General features: G+C 40.3%; 1 protein-coding gene across 12 annotated transcripts in view; it reads left to right on the forward strand.

The window, feature by feature from the left end:
• The window catches only part of FOXP1 (forkhead box P1), a 655,361-nt gene that overhangs the window by 608,485 nt on the left and 27,391 nt on the right, over positions 1-19,485 (forward strand). For all 12 annotated transcript variants that reach the window (XM_040408625.1, XM_040408629.1, XM_040408630.1 and 9 more), the window contains 2 exons: positions 1,504-1,591; positions 8,823-8,906. In XM_040408625.1, coding sequence (XP_040264559.1) covers positions 1,504-1,591; positions 8,823-8,906 — 172 coding nt within the window. The remainder of the gene's footprint in view (positions 1-1,503; positions 1,592-8,822; positions 8,907-19,485) is intronic.

The following is a 19,485-nucleotide window of genomic DNA, read 5'->3' on the forward strand; positions in this document are numbered from 1 at the left end:
GGGTAGAACGGAGGGGCTTTCAAGGGTGTTTTTTTTTCTTTTTCTTTTTTTAAAGTTTCCTGACTATCTCAAATTTTTTTGGTGGTCAGACAACCCCTTTAATAAAGAGAGTATTTGCTCATGAATGTACAAAATGCATGCCTCATTGTGTGTAATCAACAAGTACTGTGTAAGAACTTGACCTTCTAATTGAAGTATCCTTTCTAGGCAGCGTGTTAATTGTGAAATGTTAAATATTTAGCTGTGCAATCAATAAAGTTGTTAAATTCAAATCTCATTTAGCAACACGTTGCGAGTAGTGGGAAGATGCATAGGAACGTAAGTGGTGAGGATTAAGATGGATTAGTGAAATACGATCGCCATTGATTTACATAAGTGAGAATACAATCTCTTCTCCAGCGCTTCAAGGAATTACACGTAATGAGGATCATGCATAAAACTAGTAGAGGGAAAGAGAATGGCGCTGATTGTGGCAACCAATCAGATGCAAGCTTTCTGTGTTGATGTTAATTTTAAAAATGAAAGTTTGTATCTTTTTGGTTACTATGACAACAGACTCTCCACCCCCCCCCCCCCCCCCCCCCCCTCATAAATTGTGATATATGACCAACTAGGCCCTTGGCATACACAATATGTTCGGCAAAGCATGGCAACATAAGATCTAGAGACTTTAATGCTAGGTATAATTGGGTGTGTAAAATTTTGGGAATTGATATTGGAACTTTATGGGACCTCATCAGCATCCATCTAGTAAGGAATTACAAACAGTGGCCGCTCTCCATTAAAATTGTCTTCCATAGTTGACCATTCATGGAGATGTAGCATCAGGCTTAGGGCTGAGATCTTACTTTATGCTCAAGGACATGTTGTTTTTTTTACATTAACCTATGTCTTCCTTTATAAAGGGGTTTTATGAGCTGGAAATGGTCCCACTAGTTGAAGGACTGGAAAAGTTCAAGTATTTTACAACAATTCGATTGGTGCAGGACTTACTCATAGACAAGAGAATCAGTCATTGACAGGAGATCCTTATTTTTAATCACATGCAACCCCTCTACAGTGGAAGATGGAGGTTGATAGGACAATTTAACATCTCCTTGGGCATGATGATACTAAGGTTTATCATTTGCTCAATGTATTTCTTTTCTGTGATTTACAGTTTTACCTTTTTTTTTGTACCTATTTTGCTTTACACACCTTTTTATGTCATTGACTGGATGAGAGCTTGTTGAAATCTTTCAACGTATTCCTGAATGCGCTTTGAGCACATCAATCTAAACACTCGAAAATCATCCACATGCACAAAAACTGTTCTTCACCCTGCAAACAGACTACGACACATGCACTCTTTGTTTTCATTGCCGATTTTTGTTGAGTTGTAATTTATTTTTCACGTGCCAAGTGATGAGCAGAAGGCATCATTTAGACCTAGCCCTAAATCTTTGTTGAACTTGGGGAATGTTGGATATCTGGTCTTCATTATCTTCTCTTCTATCATTACAGACATCTCAACAATGAGCATGCATTGGATGACAGGAGCACGGCTCAGTGTCGAGTTCAGATGCAAGTTGTACAGCAATTAGAGTTACAGGTAAAATACTGCCATCGTTTTGCTGCCTCCTTGTTTTCTAATTTGAATGTACTGGGCTGTCTTTTAATTTTTTATTTTTGAACCTTTTTTTTTCTGTTGTTCTGGTTTCCCGTTGTCATGAATATTTGAATTATCTTGCATAAAGAAATTAGATTTGTCTTACATTTGCATGTTAAAGGAATAATTTAACAAAATATAACCACTTCTTAAATGAAATGTACTCCTGAAATAATTGAAGACCAAGTTTTATTCCATTGGTGTTTAGAGCTCTGGCTCTCCAGATGGTGTGCATTTTACAGGAGTCAATCCTGTATATATATTTTTTTGTTTTAGAGGTCTATTACCCATGCCTATCCCATGCATATTATCCACATTGCATTTACCACTGGCAAACAGCTCCTTCATTACACCTTGTATCAGTTCCTACTTTCGCCAGTAGATCATGTCTAAAGTGCCCATGTACATTAGACAAAGCTTATCCAAACCTGCTGATTTTGGTTGAATCAGCCACCTATGTAATGCACATGTAGACCGCTCATGTTGTTTTTCAACATTGCTGATCCTTAGTTCCCAGGGATCATGTGCATGTTTATGGGGGATTCGGCCAATGGTTACTTAATGTGTATGGCCACCTTAAGACATAGGTCCAAGGGGAGAGAGTCTTCATATTCACCTTACATTTTAGTCCTTTCTAAATTGAGACCTAGCCACCAGTTACTATACTTTTATGCGTATGGCCATATTTAAAGAGGTTGGCATTGACTAGTGTTGAGCGAATTGAAGCATCTGAAGCGGAATTTGATCTGAAGTTAAGAAAACTTTGATTCGCTGCGAAGCTGAATTTCCTCACGCTTTTGTAGTAACAAATCAATTTTTCCTCAAATGGTGGCTGAAAATAAAAAAAATTATACTCCCCTCATCGATTTGATCGCGGAGATGGACGTCCCACGCCTGCCTTGTTGAAGAAAACCCCGCTAAAAGACTTGTGCCGAGCATGAAGACGTCACCATGTGGTCACGATGATGTCACCGCACGCGGCCAACATGATCACGTGGTGACCTTCTCATGCTCACCGCAGGACCCTTGGCGGGTTTTCTTCAATCAATACGGGAGCCGACATCCTCTCCACTAATAAAGTGGATGAGGTGAGTATGTATATAATATATCTCCATGGATTAACCCCCTGAGCACAGAATGTGAATCTTAGATGCCGCAATCAGTGTTGAAAGTGGCATCTGACAGGTTAAATGACGGAGGAGGGGGCGCAATTGACGTTCCCTGTCATCGCGCCCGCTCCATACAAAAAAAGCGATTTGTGACAAAGTAATTCAAATGCATCAAATTATTTTGACATCGTTCGGTATAGCTGCCGAATCAAATTTTTTAAAACTTCGCTCATGTCTAGCATTGACATTTTGCCCAAAATTGTTAGATATACCTATTTATAGCCAAATGATGGGTAATCCATTTTCCTTCTCAACGATACTGCCCTGCTACTGATCAGATATATAAGGATGGCTATCTAGTATTTTTGGACCTGAGGATTTGAACCCTAACGCAAAGGTTTCAGTAGGTTCTCCAAAAGGTTTTCCACCTAAAGTTGTTTTTAGAAAAAATCTGATTAATAATGCAGGCCTGAACTGGGGAATGGCAGTGACATGGCTGCTTTCAACTGATTTTTCCTTTTCCGATCTGGTGACAGGACAATGCCACTCTAGCTCAAGTTCAGAACAGTTGTCTCGTTTGAGACAGACAGGTTGCTAGGGATTCCTTACCCTAAAACGGCACCTTTTCATGAGATTCTAAAGTAACATCCATACAAAAATGGAACTCGAAAACTTCTGGGCCCCTATTTAAAATCTTAAGATGGTGCTGCCACCTATCACACATAAGTAATAGTAGTGGTCATCTCTTATGGACAGAGGGACTTTTGAGCCCCATTAGGCTCCAGGATCACTATGCTTCTGGGCCCCCTGTAGTTTTACCCCTTCATAGCAAGCAGTTATTAATCAGATTTTTGTCAACGTTTACGTGGACAGCATCTGTCCTTTCAATGTGAAAACAATTAAAATTGTCATCTCTGTGTCTTTTGGAAAGGAAGTGTGAACCTTCCTATCTGCCATAAAGTGAGATAAGGCGTCAGGGCTGCAATATTTTTTTTCATAAGTGTCAGGGTTGAAACAAATCTTAACCATAGAGTTTGTAGATTATGTTTTGTTCCAATTTAACAAAGTTGGCCGGTTGGCTGCCATTGTGCCTTGGCACAAAAAGTGAGAAATTAACCCCATCATTTCATGGACCTGTGCTAAGTCTGATTATGCTCAATGTTGCATAGTCGCTTCTGAATGAAATGGCTGCTTTGTATGCAAGGCATCAGTATGAAGATATATAGAGGGCCCTGGGCTAAATAGGGAAGATAATTACATTTGGAATTTTACAGAGTTTAAAGTCATTTGCAGCTTCAAATAGTCACCGAGAAATATCTGCAAAAACAGACTTAAACTTTCCGTTGTTGCTATCCCTCTGTAAAAAAAAAAAGCATATATCTTTTTAATTACGTAACATTTTAATTTCTATCTCAATTTGTCTTGTGTCATTTTGGCTCCTACATGAATCTGGGCCTTTCTTTCTTACCCACCCTCCCACTGTACTCTTCATTAACCCAGTATGGCCTAATTTATTTCCCAGTATCGTAGTGTGAAGCGTAAATTATCGAGTCTTGCAGAAAACAATTACAGGAGTAAGTTGGCTATGTGGTCATATAAATGGAAACCAACCACACACCAAGCAATTATGCACTTTTATTAAGATTTACAGCTGATATTTCAGAGTGGAAAGAATACATCAAACGTCTTTTTCTTGGGCAAATTTTAATATTACTAGTAGTTTTTATTGTGGTTAAAAATGGTCATTTCCAATTATTTAATGTTCAAAAAAAAGGTCAGTTTTATGAGAATTTCTGGTCAAGGAGCAACCATTTTTATAAAGTGGTTAATGTCATGATTTGACTATAGAATATATATATTTTTTTTTAATTCAATGTTTTTTTATATATATATTATATTATATTATATTATATTATATTTGGCTGGGACAACCATGCTAAGTCTTCTTATATCAGAACATATATGTGTATATACAGAAATACTTTAAGAAATGTGGGCAAGGATGCCCCTGTGAGGTTGTGGCCATGTAGTTGACCAGTGGTGCAGAAAGGAACAGCAATCATTTCTCTGCATGCTATCCTTAAAGGGGTTATCTGAGGCTGGAAATGGCCCCCATACACTCGGGCCCCTTACACTGATTCTACTTACCTGGCTCCTCGCTCCCTGCGCCACTCCTGGTCCCTACACGGCCGCCGATGCTTCTCCCTGTGCATTAATGAAAACCTCCGATGTCGGGGGGAAAGGAGCAGCCAATGGCAGGCAGTGAAGAGGACGAGCCTCACTAGCATCGCGGGTGATGCTAGGGAGGTTCGTCCTCGTCCCCGCCTGCCATTGGCTGCTACCCCCCAACACCGGATGTTTTCATCCGCGCACGGGGAAGAAGCAGCTGTGGCAGTGCAGGGACCAGGAGCAACGCAGGATGCACGGTAAGTATATTACCTGTGAGGGGCCCGGGAGTATGGGGGGCCATTTCCAGCCTCGGATAAACCCATTTAAAGGGAATGTGTCACCACATAACTCCATAGTAATCCAAAATGATCAGATATGATCCAAAAGCTGGCCAGGCAGTGGCATCATAATCATGCTTGGCCTTGAACCTCTTGTGCCTGGCATGTTTGCCTTGGGGATCGGCACAGATGCAATATTGACTCCTTTGGCACGGCAAGCATCAGGGCTGTACGTGTGTCGATTCCCGAGGTGAATGTGCAGGCATGAGGGTTCAGGGCAGGCGTGATTACGTCACCACTGCCTTGCCCTGTCACACAAAGCTGGGGTGCTCTGCCAACAGCGGACACGAGCGGATCTTTTGTTGCAATTGTGATGGCCCTCATTGCATTTGAATATTTTCATATTTTATGACATTAGGCACCTTGGGCCCACATCTTCGAAGACTGGAGTATCTTGTATAGCAATCTGATCAAAACAGTCATTTATGCCAAATTTATTAAAGCAGTGTGTGTCTCAATAAAATTGGCTCAATGGGGACTGTATAAAAATCTGAAAATCAAATCAATATCTGTTGTGAGCAGGTATCGATTTGTGCAAAATTTTTGGCAATTTTGTTTCCTTTGTTCTTTATGAACTTGGAGACCACCCCTAAACTCCTTGTCACTTTCCAGATTTGGCACGTGACCTTGATGCCTTTGCTCTCCTCTAGAAATTCTAACTCTAGCAAATATGTCAGACTATAGTCTCCTATAAGGAGGCTGGCGGCGATCTATACGGTTATGATTTGCTAATGACCATCAGCAACCAGAGCAGCCGCATTTAAGTCAAGTGGTAAACGATGACCCAAGGCATAATAATGCCTCATAATTTCCTCATGTATTGTTCATGCATTCTTTCACGTAAATTAATTTTATGCAGAACGGTTGTCCGATGTAATAATGTATGCAGTGGAATCGTGATCAGGTATCAGTCCCCTGCTTCACGCCATGGAACTTGGTGAAGGTCTATTACTGAGGCGATTCTGCATGCACAAGTTCAATTAACTTGTCTTGCTGATGCCTTGCAAAAGAATATATTTCTGTCCACTACTCAGCAACATCAGAAATATGTTAAACTACTACTACATCCAATGTAGGCTACACATTTTACGATTTTTATGCAGAGCTCATGACTTGCTTAGCAATACCACATGTAACGGTGTGGGCATATCAATGGCCGACTTTTTACAATTTACATAGCAAATGGAGGTGGGCTTTGTCAGCCTTCACAATTAAAAAAAAATCATAATTTTTTTTTTAAAAGGTTGTCAGTTAATTTCTATAGGTTTATAATTAAAGCGGGTATATGAAACTGTTACATTGGGGACTATTGAATTTTTTGAATTTTGATTTGGTCAAAATCAGTCAGATTGGTTATGAATAAATTCGACCTAAATCAAAAGTGCTCCAATCGCCCTGAAAATTTCACATTCTGGGGTCTCCCAGGGCTGTATACAAGTCTTTAACCCCTTAGTGACCCCTAATACGCCTTTTTATTGACGTAAACAAAGGGGGTTTTAGCTAAAACAGCTGGCTTTAATCAATCATTACATGTACCCAAAATGATGCATTAAAAACTATAACTTGTCCTGCAAAAAATGGATTTGATTAGTTAGGCCATCAAGTTTGATTGGTGGGATCCTAGTTGTCAAGAGGCCTACAGATCAGTACAAGCGAGCAATGCATCCCTTTCATTGTCTTATGGCTGAACAGGATATACTAGAACATATTAGGTATTTTGAGAGTACTTTCCTGGTGAGAGGGAGCACCCATGGGGAGGTCAAAATGGGTGCAGACACCATTTGGCAAGGACAACTGCTCAGGTCACTGATTTTAGTTTTGGGTGGTTACATCTTATTGGTGAGCCCATGCTCCTCCTCAGCAGGATAATGGTGGCAAGCACTGCACTTCCAGTGTCAAACTGTTGTTCCTTAGGCTCACTGGGTGATGGGATTCTGAGGGGGGTTCTGAGGGTCAAGGCACCACAGCCCAATAGTTGAGGCCTTTTATTGGGTGTCGAAATCTGGATTTTATGGTCCTTTACAGCCACATTTTTTTTTTTTTATAAAACCACTGAAACATGAACTTTACACATCATCTGTAGTGTCAGTACAACGGAATATCTGATTTGAGGCGGCATTGATATTATGTAATTGAACAAGAGCAAATGCAGGCGGCATGCCGGAGACATTAGGTTGTGAATTATAAAAGTCATTTTGTGTGAGCAACGTTCAATCAGCTCCGTGGAAAAGAATACAAATAAAATGGTTGCTGCAATGATTACATTCCCATATCTTGTTAAGGGCACATACTAATATGGTTTAAATTGAAGCTTCAGGTGATGAGGCACACTCTATATCATCCCTCCGGCAAGATTAATTATGTGCATTTCAGGATAATTTCAGATATTTCTGGAGAATCGAGTGCAGCGCATATAGAAATTGTTTATCAGCCATGCCATTACCAGCATGCTGACATTTAGTCGTAGGTTCTCAGTGCTGCGTGGGCTGTTTAGCTGGTCATTAATCTTTCAAGGCTCTGCTTGTACTTGTGGTGTGAACTGAGCATCAGGAAACGGTTGGGTTCCTGACAGGGGATATCCATAGTTGCAACCAAATTTTTTTTCATTTCTCCGATGCATTTAAAATAAGAAATTTAAGCAATTTTGTAATTCGCCTGAATTAAAAATCCTCTTCTGTTTTGTTTCTTTAACCTGTGCGTCTCCAAGGTTACAGACTACAAACAAGCCTTGTGTGTAGTCTGATCCTGCAGTTATATTCCCATCCATTTGTCCAGGAATGTATATTGAGTAGGTTAGCAAGATGTACAGGTATTAAATATCTGATTCCTGGGGGATCTGTCCACTGGGACCCGTACCAATCACTAGAACTGAGTAGTGTTGTTGTGGAGTACTGCACATGGCTGTTTCCAGGGGCGGATTGGCCATAGACCTTACTGGGAAATTTCCTGGTGGTCCGATGCCTAAGGGGGCCGCCTGGGCCCTCCTTATGGCCGGCCAGTGAAAGTTTTTGAGAATGTATTTTGTGCTGCTGCCAGTATTTTATGATGGACTGTGGTATCTGGCTCTGTTGGGGTGATATAATATGCTGCAAGAGGGTATTTCTGGCCCTGCCTTCCATCAATTTTGACCCAACTACAAAATGGGGCCACTTTTAGTATTTTTGCCAGGGCCACTTTAAGTTCCAAGTACGCCCGTGGGTGGTCTGTCGATCCCATGATGGAGTAACAGAATGCATGCTCGATCTCCACTCTGTGTGGTTTGAGGGGGGGGGGGGTGCCTTTAAATAGTTCCTTTAGATGAAGGGGGAGTCTGATAATAAACTTGAGTTTTGTTAGAGGTTGTATAAGGCAATGAGTGAATTGCAAACTTTAACTTTCAATTTCAACTTCTGCATATTCAGATTTTGTCCTTCCTCTTGATTTTACCACTAGGTGGCACTATATTTTGAATATACATATTTCATGATGCTGGTAACTATGTCATGTAAGGTATAGAATGATATATGATTAGTAAAATATACTGAATATTTTAAAGGTTCTTTATTTCATATTTTACAGCTTTCCAAAGACAAAGAACGGCTGCAAGCCATGATGACGCATTTACATGTGAAGTCAACAGAACCCAAAGCAAGCCCTCAGCCTGTAAGTGTCTTTCTTTCTAAAGAATGGATGAAGGTGGAGTGAATTCCTACTTCAATGATGTCACTGTACCTCCACCTTTTATGTTCTGACGTAACAGAGCTGAATATTAGAAATCAGGTGCAGGAGACAATCTTCTAATGCAGCAGTACATCTGATGGGGGACTATGATAAATATGGGTGCACATTGCCATAGACAAACTCAAATTAAGTGCAGCATCATGTACAAGCTCCGCTCTCTGATATACTGAATGGGCCCTGTTGTGAAGGGGGGGGGGGGGCTGGGACGGTAAATTAATATTTTTCAACTTGAACAGATTGGGGTATGCACAAATTTGTTGTTATAGGTTATTTACTTGCATTCTCCAACCTCTTCTCCACATTTATACTGTTACCCCGCTGCAATTAGAATGGTGGTGTCAGGGGCCTCTTTTTCCAAATTGAAATATACCACCATCAGCGGTAAGACACTGAGCCATTTCCAGTTTGCCTACAGATGTAACTAGTGCCACTCTGATCCTCCAGTTTACATTTGGCCCAGTCTAATTCATTTCTGTAAGGGTGGAGTGGCTTCCAAGGGTGGAGTGGCTTCCAAATTAGACCAGCAAGTAGTGTCCACCGCTTGGCTGAGCAGCAGGTCCATTCAAATTGGTTATGAATGAAGCACTGTTTGCCACCATTAACAGACATAACAAGTAAGTACTACTTTCACTACCAATTTGCGGCTCCTGGCTGCGTCGTGGCCCCCGCTGGACCATGTGGAGGCCACTACCTGCGGCAGCACCCTAAAATGATTACCTTTTTAACATCATTCACTGATTCATACCGGCATTTCCCCCCCATAGACTTCTTGCTTGGCATTTTCCATAACTCCTATCGATTTAATGGTAAGATGGCCATACGCACCCCTCATTTCTAGTCTGTTGGAGAGCTTCCAATTTGAATCTGCTCAGAAGAATCATGGGACTACTTTTTTCTTGTATGGTTAGCTTTCCAGGGGTGGTATCTGCACCAAAAGGCATTTATGACATATCTTGGAATTGACGGTAATCCCTCTTCATTGTCGAATGATAGAATCCAATTGTGTAAATCTTATGTCTATGGGTAAAGCTGGTCATACACATCAATGCTAACCGAACCCACCCGTTTTGGCAGGACCCATGATCATCTAATGTATATAGGGAACAGATTAGTGAATTTCTTGAAATTACTTTCATGTCTGATTTCACAAATTTTTTGAGAGGAGACCAACACAGAACACGCTTCAGGAAAAGAGATGTGCAAACCAGTTTTTCTTCCAAAAGCTAAAGAAAACTGAGTGTCTCACACCAGCAGATGTAACATGGCTATTAAAAGTCAATACTTGGCCTTTAAACAGGCCTTAAAGCATAGTTTGGCTAATAGCTAGGTCAGCATCCAATCTGAAAATAGCCCTTTCCGGGTGGTTGCCCTTTATCAGAGCTGAACAGAGAGAATTTGATTAGCATCCTGAGAGGCCTTAGTTTGGGTCCAAGGTGGGTACTATTTCTTCTTATTTTTACTACAATACTCCTCATGTGTACTAGGCACTCTCCATAAGTAGCAAACGTACCTACCTGGACCCCAACCTCTCTCTCCCTTGCTCTCTCTTTCTCTGTGATTCATCCAAAACAAATCTCAAGAAATTCATGCTCGTTAGGATCCTAATTAAGAACAATTAGTATAGATTATGAATGGATAGAATCGATTATTTTAGGGGCTTCTAAATCTCCACGTATGGGTAAAGCTGGTCATACATATTTAATCTGACCGAAACCACCCAGTTTGGCAGGATACGTCAACCATCTAATGTGTCCTGACTCTCCACGGATGGCAAATATTGAGTGAGAAACGGAAAGGGCAGTTGGGTATTATCATGCCCCATCCTTTTGCCCTTGGGTAGATAAACATTCAGAACCAAACTGAGCATGCTTGTGTATGGTGGAGGGAGATATAGCTGTTGGCCAAATGAGTGTATCTGAAATGTATGGCCAGCTTTACTTGTGGTTAAATGTAGTAGTCCTTAATTATCTTCATTTATTTTTGTTCCTCACATTAAGTCTGCTTACTTCAGGACCTCCCAGTAAATTTATGTTTGAACTTTTTCTATCAAATTTTCTTTTGGATATGTTAACATTATCTTTCCTACTTGCTCCACACAGTGCTTCTTTATTATAAGCAAACTGCCATGCATATTTTTGACTGAAAAATGAATAGCTTTGGAATTCATACACAGCGGGCTTTCTTTTGAGGAAAGTCTAATATTTCCGCACAGCACTTTTATAACCATTTATTTAGAGTCCAAAGCGAACCTTTGACAGCTTGAACGTTGTTACAAGCGAACATAAAGCTCACTGATATGTAAACCGACAATAGACTGCCTGTGTGAGGTTTGCTATTGTCAGATGCACAGATTGTTTGGATTAGTCTATGTAAATTTATGGTGGTACCATCCTTTGGAGAGTAGGTGGAAGAAAAATCACATTTGTATATGAAAAGTGTCTTCGTTTGCAGGCAATCAACTCCAAACCTTTTTTATGTTGAGACTTCTTTTTTTCTTCTTCCGATTTTATAAGGGTGAGGAGAGTGTTGCATTGTTTGGTGGCTGTCGGCTAGATTTGTATGGTCTTTTGAGATTGCTGTATAGAATATTTTATATACTGATCTGATAAGTTTCAATTATGAGAGAGTTCAGACAGATGTAAAAAAAAAAATTGACATTGGAAAGAAGATTTCTACACATAACAAGATTAGTAAAAATGTAATTTAGCTTGTTAGTTATTAGTTATTATTATTGGATGGTGAAGCGAAGCATTGGAGGTTTTAGTTCATTTTAGTTATAGTAGCTTTTTGACATTGTACATGATAATTCTGAACGTGAAAAGGTTTGTTCTGGATTTTTCACTCTGTAGGGATATAGCACCAAATCAAATCAACTGAAATGGGTTGTTTTATGAAGCCCAAGGCTTCATGAATTTCAAGGCGAGGCTTGAGGCCTTTACTGAGAGCCACTACAAAGGTCTAACTTTACTCGTCCTAGCCAATATATGTCCTTCATGGTCAGACAGTTATTTGATTGGTTGCTATTGTAATACTATTTTTCCTCTGCAGGGGATGCAATATATGGTCAAGCACAACTACTGCCATTCCCATGGTACTCAGCTTATCAAGCAACCATAATCAATTTTCAAAGGATTGCCTTAACAACACAGGTGTAGCTTTGAACAAAGACCATAAATGCACCCCCCCCCCTTCCCCTCTTCCTTAATTTATGAAATGTAAAGGGGGACATCTTAGATTAGAAACATTATCTTCTTTATTCCCAGAAATCAAACCAGTTGCCTGTTATTCCAGCTTAGCTCAATTTTTCCCAAAAATAAAATTTTACAGGGTTTCTGGGCCACCTGGTCAGATCCTTTAAAGTTGAATTGGACTGGGATAGAGCAGCATAGACCCAACAAGATTACTGATATCTGTGTATGTGTTGGCAAGTGTAAAGGGAATTGACTTGAGCCAGTAATAGTGACTCCAGTAGTTGTTACTTGTACCAGTTCACACTTCAATGCTCATGTGCATGATGTATTGAGACCATAAAAGTAAGTGTTCAACAGTTAACCACCATCTGTAATTGCATTGTAGAGCCTAGTTCTGTTACAAAGAATCCTATAGGATGAAATACCAAAATATTCTTTTTAGGGGAAAACTTTTAGGGCAATGTGTACACATCAGTAGGCTGCATGTTAATATCTTTAGCCTACAGCTGAAGCAACATGGAGCCATGAAGGCTGCAACATCTAATAGACATGACCCAAAGCACTTGGTGGATACCAACTTAATACCACCTTCTACCAGTGAGGCTGGAGGAAATAGATGTCCTTTAGCTGTGGCCTAAATTTGCAGCTCTAATATCTTCTTTTTTTAGTGGCTGCACATTGAACCATTCTGTTCCTCAGTCCCAGATTTAGATCAGGAAAATTGAAGGGATTAGATGTTTTTGTACTCTGTTAGTTTTTGATATTGGTTCACCTAGTCTTCTGCACTCAGTAGAGTCTTCTATGCCCAATAAATATTGTATTGACTGATGTTAACTATCAAATTAGGCCAATTGATTATTAGTAATAAAATTATTCCAGGTCAGTCATTTTTGTAGTTTTTGGCTGCATTATAAAGGCAATAAAGCACATAGAGTCCCTAGTGGTCCATATAATAGTCCTTAGATGCTCTATTTGCCACTGTAAGGCTCCTTCATAAGGAATCAGTACATCTAGGAAAGAATACCTCCATAGAGAGGCATGTGTGATTTTTATTTTTTATTTTTTTATAGAGTTTCACAGAATATAAAGGACAAAACTTTTTGCTGTCGTCTTGTAAAATCTGAGGCCTGTAGAAGTAGAGTATAGACTTGCAGCAGGATGTGGCTGCTTTTTTATTGATTGGTCCAACAGGGATCTGTGATATGACTGTGGACCTGGGCCCTAACGTGGAAAAAAAATTACCATAATTTTTTTTGACAATCGAAATTCACCTTGAACAGTTTGTGATTTGCTTCCATAGGACGCTTGAGGTGTCTATAAAAATCCAGAACTATATTTTAATTAGAAAAGTTGTCAACAATATTTTGTATATTGTATCTGGGGATAATTGCTTTTTCAGTATTCCCAAACGTCACACAACTGTCATCCATGAAAGAGGCGATATCATTTTTTTTCTAATGACTGAGCAGTAATTAAGTTTTTCCGACAGTTCACCAAATGCAGACTTGACCTAAAACATTTAAAATAACATTTTCAAATCAAATGCTTGGTTAAATATCCCATTCTGTGTACAGTATTTCTTTTCACTCTAAGCGGAAAGCAATTAAGGTTATTTTTTTCCCTAAAAAGTAAAAAAAAAAAAAAAAAAAAAGAAACAAAAATATATGATAAATAGAAATAAGCACGGGCAATTAAATGTCCCATAAAACTGCACTGGAACATTGGTTAACTAATAACGTAACATTAAATGCTTGAATTATATGGTTTAGATTTTAATATTTGTGCAGCCAGCAAAAGCAAAAACATGAATAAATACTTCCATTTATTTCACGTTGCCTATCTTTTTTTGAGGAGGAGGATGAAATTCGCTACTGTTAAGTCTCCTTAACACTGAGTGTCAGCATTTTTAATTGCTTGTAAATATATATATACTTTTTTTCTAACTTTTTTAATCACTTTTAGGGCTCATGCACACGACCGTAGCTGTTTTTGCGGTCCGCAAATTGCATATCCGCAAAACATGCATACCGGCCCTATGCGCTGTGTGCAGCTGGGAGAACTGTCCAATCCTTGTCCGCGATGCGGACAAAAACCATAATCGTGGGCAAGAGCCCTTAGTGAAAAATGTCAGTGAAGTCACCATACAAACACACAGTGTTGTAAAAAAATTACCTGAAAACCTCAAAACGAAAATGCTGTGTATGCAGACTTTTCACTATTTGCTAAAGACTTCATGGTACCATTTGGCGGCAATGTTTTTGACACAAAAATTGGTTAAGAATAGTGTTGAGCGAACTTCTGTTTAAGTTCGGCGTCTAAAGTTCGGCTTCCGGTTAGCGGAGAATCCCGATATGGATTCCGAATTCCGTTGTGGTCCGTGGTAGCGGAATCAATAATGGCCAATTATTGATTCCGCTACCACGGACCACAACGGAATTCTGAATCCATATCTGGATTCTCCGCTAACCGGAAGCCGAACTTTAGACGCCGAACTTAAAACAGAAGTTCGCTCAACAATAGTTAAGAATACCAATACAAAACTTGAGAAAAACAACTAAAAAGACTGTTCAGCCCTAAAGTGGTTGGCCACCTTTGGGAAGCTACTGATTGGCTGTAGTGGTGTCAAAGCCGATATTGACAGTGGGGCCCCTAAGCGAGGCAGCCGAGGCTGGGAAGTGAAGGAGCTGGTAAGTGTGCTTTTCTTTGCAGGACTGCCCAGAAGGCAGGTGGAAACCGCCCAAAAGTGGCCAATCCCTTAAGAAAAGGGTTAATAGTTATTCTATGTTGCTGTCTTTTTCTCTTCATTTTATTTATTTTTTTATTCTTCTTTTTATACAGTTATGAGTATTTTAAATTGAGTAAAAAAAAAAAAATATTAAAATAAAGTGGCTTGCTAACTAGTAAGATAATATATACTGGCTATGCAATAATTAGAAAATATTAGAATTAAGCAAACTGAAATTTGTTAGCTACTGCTAACATTTTTTTTTCCAGTGGCCTCAAATGACAGGGGTTGTCCCTTTTAAAATTGTCATCTTGCTGCTCATCATTGCCTATCTTTCCAACCAGTCTCCAATCTGTAGTGATTAAAGCCCAGAATCTCAGTGCTATTAAATCATCAATCCTGACCCTAAGCAGACTGGCGCGGCTAATGGCAGAAATTTGTGCCCTGGAGCATGCAAGTGAACACCGGGCTGGCAAATTTTGTTGGTAGGGGTGATGTGTTCCGGTGATGCTACACCCTGTAAAAGGGTTAAAACGCATCTTTATTTAAGGAAAGATATAAGCCGGTCCTCATGATCTCTGGCTAGTCTTCTCATGTAATACATTTAGGAAAAACAAAAAAGATACAATTATGTGTACTAAGCGGGACAGTTAATGGAAATCCATTTTGATTAGGGGTTTACATCACTGCCTGTTTATGAAAATTACTGATGACTCATTCATCATTTTAAAGAGATCTTTTAGCCAAGAAAAGAGAATAAAATTATTCTTTATATTGACATATAATTCACAAATTGAACACAGAGACAAAAAATAAAAAAATAAAATACAAGTTAATAAACTGTGCCCATGAATATGATTAAATTTTTTTTTATTTGAATACAGAATTGTGTAGCTCATCACTTAAATTTTTTGTGAAATAATTACCAAAACGGCAGCTAACCCTTTACAGACGTGTCCACGTCACGTGTAGTCACATTGTACAGTTGGAGACTCAAAGATCAGCACTGTTGCCTTGAGTCACTGGGGTCCTGGGTTCAAAACTGCCCATTGGCAACACCTGGAGTTTGTATATTCTCCTAGTGTTTGCATGGGTTTCCTCTGGGTACTTCAATATCCTTCCAAAGTCCAAAAACATACTGATATTTTAAAGGGGTTGTCTAGGAATTTACAAGTGATGACCTATCCTCAGGATAGGCAATCAATATCTAATCAGCGACACCCCTCGCCTCTTCCGGTCAACTGTTTCAGAGTAGCTCTGGTGCCGGAAGTTGGCACCAGAACGACACAACTCTGTCTACTATGTTGTGGATGGAGCTGGTTACTACTCCCGTTCACTTGGACAGAGCTGTGTAGGCACCAGAGCTACTTCAGAACAGCTGAGCTATGGGGCTGCAGGGTGTTGAACCCTGCTGGTCAAATTCTGGTGGCCTACCTGAGGATGGGCCAGTACTTGTAAATCCTGGACAACCCCTTTAAGGCCAGATACAGATGGCCATGCAAAAAGTAATCTATCTTAAGTCCACAGAACACAGATGGTTTTTAGCATTTACTGAGATCTGAGTATTCGTGTAGGACATGGAGCTGGTGACTGCCAGAGACAATTGTCTCCAGGTCTGTACCACAAGACTAGAACCAGAATAGTGCATGGCCTGAGTTCCTGACACTTGGTACATGTAGCAGAGCAGAGGTGTGAATTACACTATTCACTCGTATGGGTTCATTTGCAGTCCATGTGCAGCACGTCGATGGAAAATTATGCTTGCCTACTGCGAGCGCCGGTGCCTTCTCAAACAGCTAATTGGCGGGGGTCCCAGGTGTCGGACCCCCACCGATCAGATGCTGATGACTGGAGATGAGCAAATTTCATATTTTGAAATTCGTTTACTGGTAAAAGGGGAATTGCGTTATGGATTAATTACCACGGACCATAACACAATTCTATGACGGAATGCATAACGGAATGCCTTTTAGAGGCATTCCGTTATTCATTCCGTCATAATAGAAGTCTCAGATTGTGCTTTTTGGCTGCCTTTTCAGCTCCGTTCTATTAGGATAGAGCTGTGATCTATGACTACGGGTTGGCTACAGTGTCTACTGGGAGTGTGTGGTAGCCTGAGACACACCTCCTGTATCCTGATTGGTTTGGGCTGCTGCTCTGTCCCTCCCACCTACACACGCCCATCATCAGCTTGACAGCAAGTCAGTGAATGGAGTGCTTATTTCTATAACGGCAAAGACAGAATCATTATAAAGTATAGATTAATAAACCCCCAGTGAGAAAAGAAAGATTATTAGGTAATTCTGACACATATACTGAAGCAAATAAGCCTTAGGGCTCATGAACACAACCGTATCCGTTTTTGCTGTCTGCAAAACACGGATACCGGCCGCGTGTGTTCTGCATTTTGCAGAACGGAACTTCCTGGCCTCTATAGAACTGTCTTAGCCTTGTCCGTAAAATGGACAAGAATAGGACATGTTCTATTTTTTTGCGGGGCCACGAAACGGACATACTGATGCGGACATACGTTCATGTGCATGAGCCCTTAGGGAGGGGGTTCCTGGAGGATCTCTGCAAGTGGCTTTTTTTTTTTTTATAGCAACTACTTTTGTTTGAGGCACTAGGGCTTATTCCCATTGAATTGACATGCAAAATACAACAGTAGCCAAAAAATGGCTTCCCCTTGGTTAAGTGTCTGGCATACTGGCTGGTCACATTATAAAATTCTCCCTCACATCTTCTCTAGGAAACCACAGGAACTTTCCGCACATGAAATCTCACTATCCATAAAAAAATAAAAAATATATATGTATAAAACACTTCAATAGCAATTGACAAGGTCAGCATTTCATCAAATTGTCGGTTAAGCCTACAAATAGATGTGGAAGATGAAACGCCCTGCGCTCCCAGCTCCTGCTTTTTGTTCTCTCTTTCCTCACAGATTGCAGTCATGTTTAATTTGGAAACTGGGCTCCTTTGGCAAATTAGCAATTAGAACAATTTTGTGGGAATATGTATATGTGTCATTAGTTTTCCTGCAAATTAATAGCGGGAGCAGAGGTCAGGCAGACATTTTCCACTCGACTGCTGCTTTGCTGTTGAGATTTGGCACTTTGTTTTGGAACAGCCTCAGCTGCAGTAAAGCCGCAGTCTTCCTTCAGGTTCCGTCTTTTTAATTAGTTTACCTCATAGCTATTATTCCAAATATTGCTGCCTCCCTGCTTTAACATGCCATTACTGTTTCGACCAAATATTCCGGCAACACTCTGCACCCGCTCCTCCCCGACGTCAGGGGTCATTCATATGCAGTGTTTAATCTTCGGTTCACCTCCATAAACATCTCCTAATTAGAGTCCTTACAATACAATTTCAGCTGGTAATTAGCCCAGATTGGCTGCTTACCCCCGTCTTGAGTTAGTGGCAGCCCAGGGGTGGGCGCGAATCGATGTCATTTGTCAAGTCCGTTAATTCAACCTTTTTTTTTTTTTTTACTTCCTTCCCCACCCCTTTCCACACCTCCTTGTTTGCTTTGTGAAATCTGCTCTTTAAACCCAGGGAAACTCTATTCGTTCTGATTGTTTGATAGCTCCACCGCGTTTCAGTTCAGTAGGGTCATGAATCTTTCAGCTTTCTGATAATGTTCTCCAGTGGTGTAGAAGAAGGCAGCTCCTGTTTAATACGTAATGAGCCTCCAACTATGATCTGCCATTTATAGTACCGGTCTCCTCTTGTAGGGCAGAGGGCCATTCTAGACTCCCTCACAACCTAGGTGCAACCAGGGGTGGACTTTGCCACCACACAAACCAAGCAAATACTTTGGCCTCCAAAGATCATGGGGCCCCCTGCTAGCCACGAGTGGAAGGCTGAAAAAAAAGGACTAAACCGTTCTGCCACACCAAGTGGTATCTAGAGGAACAAATTAAAGGGACGTTAGGGAAGCTAGAGATACGAACGCGAGTCTCTTTCAGGAGGTTAAGATCCAAGGGAGTTACTCACCTGTAGATAGGTATATTGACTAATAAATTATGTCTGCGCAAGTACCATTAATGATGAGGTTATGACCGATAGTTTTGTCTGTCTTGTTTCGGGTTGGGGAAATTAGTTATTTTAGGGAAGGGGAGAAAAATGAAAATAAGGGATATGCTTGCTATGCGATTATTGCTATATATTACCTGATTCTTTTTTGTGGTTTCTGGAGAGTATATGATGACATTTACATGGGATGTATATTGCTAATGACAAGAACTATTGCTGTATTGTATTTTACCTGAATAAAACTGTTTCAAAATATATATATATATAAATGACTAAAGGGTCAGACATAGGAGGTGGAGGGTAGCCCTTCCCAGTTGTAGATCAGTAGCAGAAGTTCCAGGAGGTGCAACGGTGGGGCCCCCAGACTTAACTTTGTTTGGAGCCCCAAAAATCTGCCAAATGTCCCTTGTCTCTGCATGCCCTATGGTTACCGCCAAGTTCAGAGAAGTTGCAGGAATACAATGTCAACTAGACTCTATAGACTTGGGGATATGACACTGCTCCACATTTCCCCCAATGTTTTTGTTTACATTTGCACTGGAAGATC

The sequence above is a fragment of the Bufo bufo genome, chromosome 9, assembly GCF_905171765.1.
Source record: "Bufo bufo chromosome 9, aBufBuf1.1, whole genome shotgun sequence".
Classification (NCBI taxonomy): Eukaryota; Metazoa; Chordata; class Amphibia; order Anura; family Bufonidae; genus Bufo; species Bufo bufo.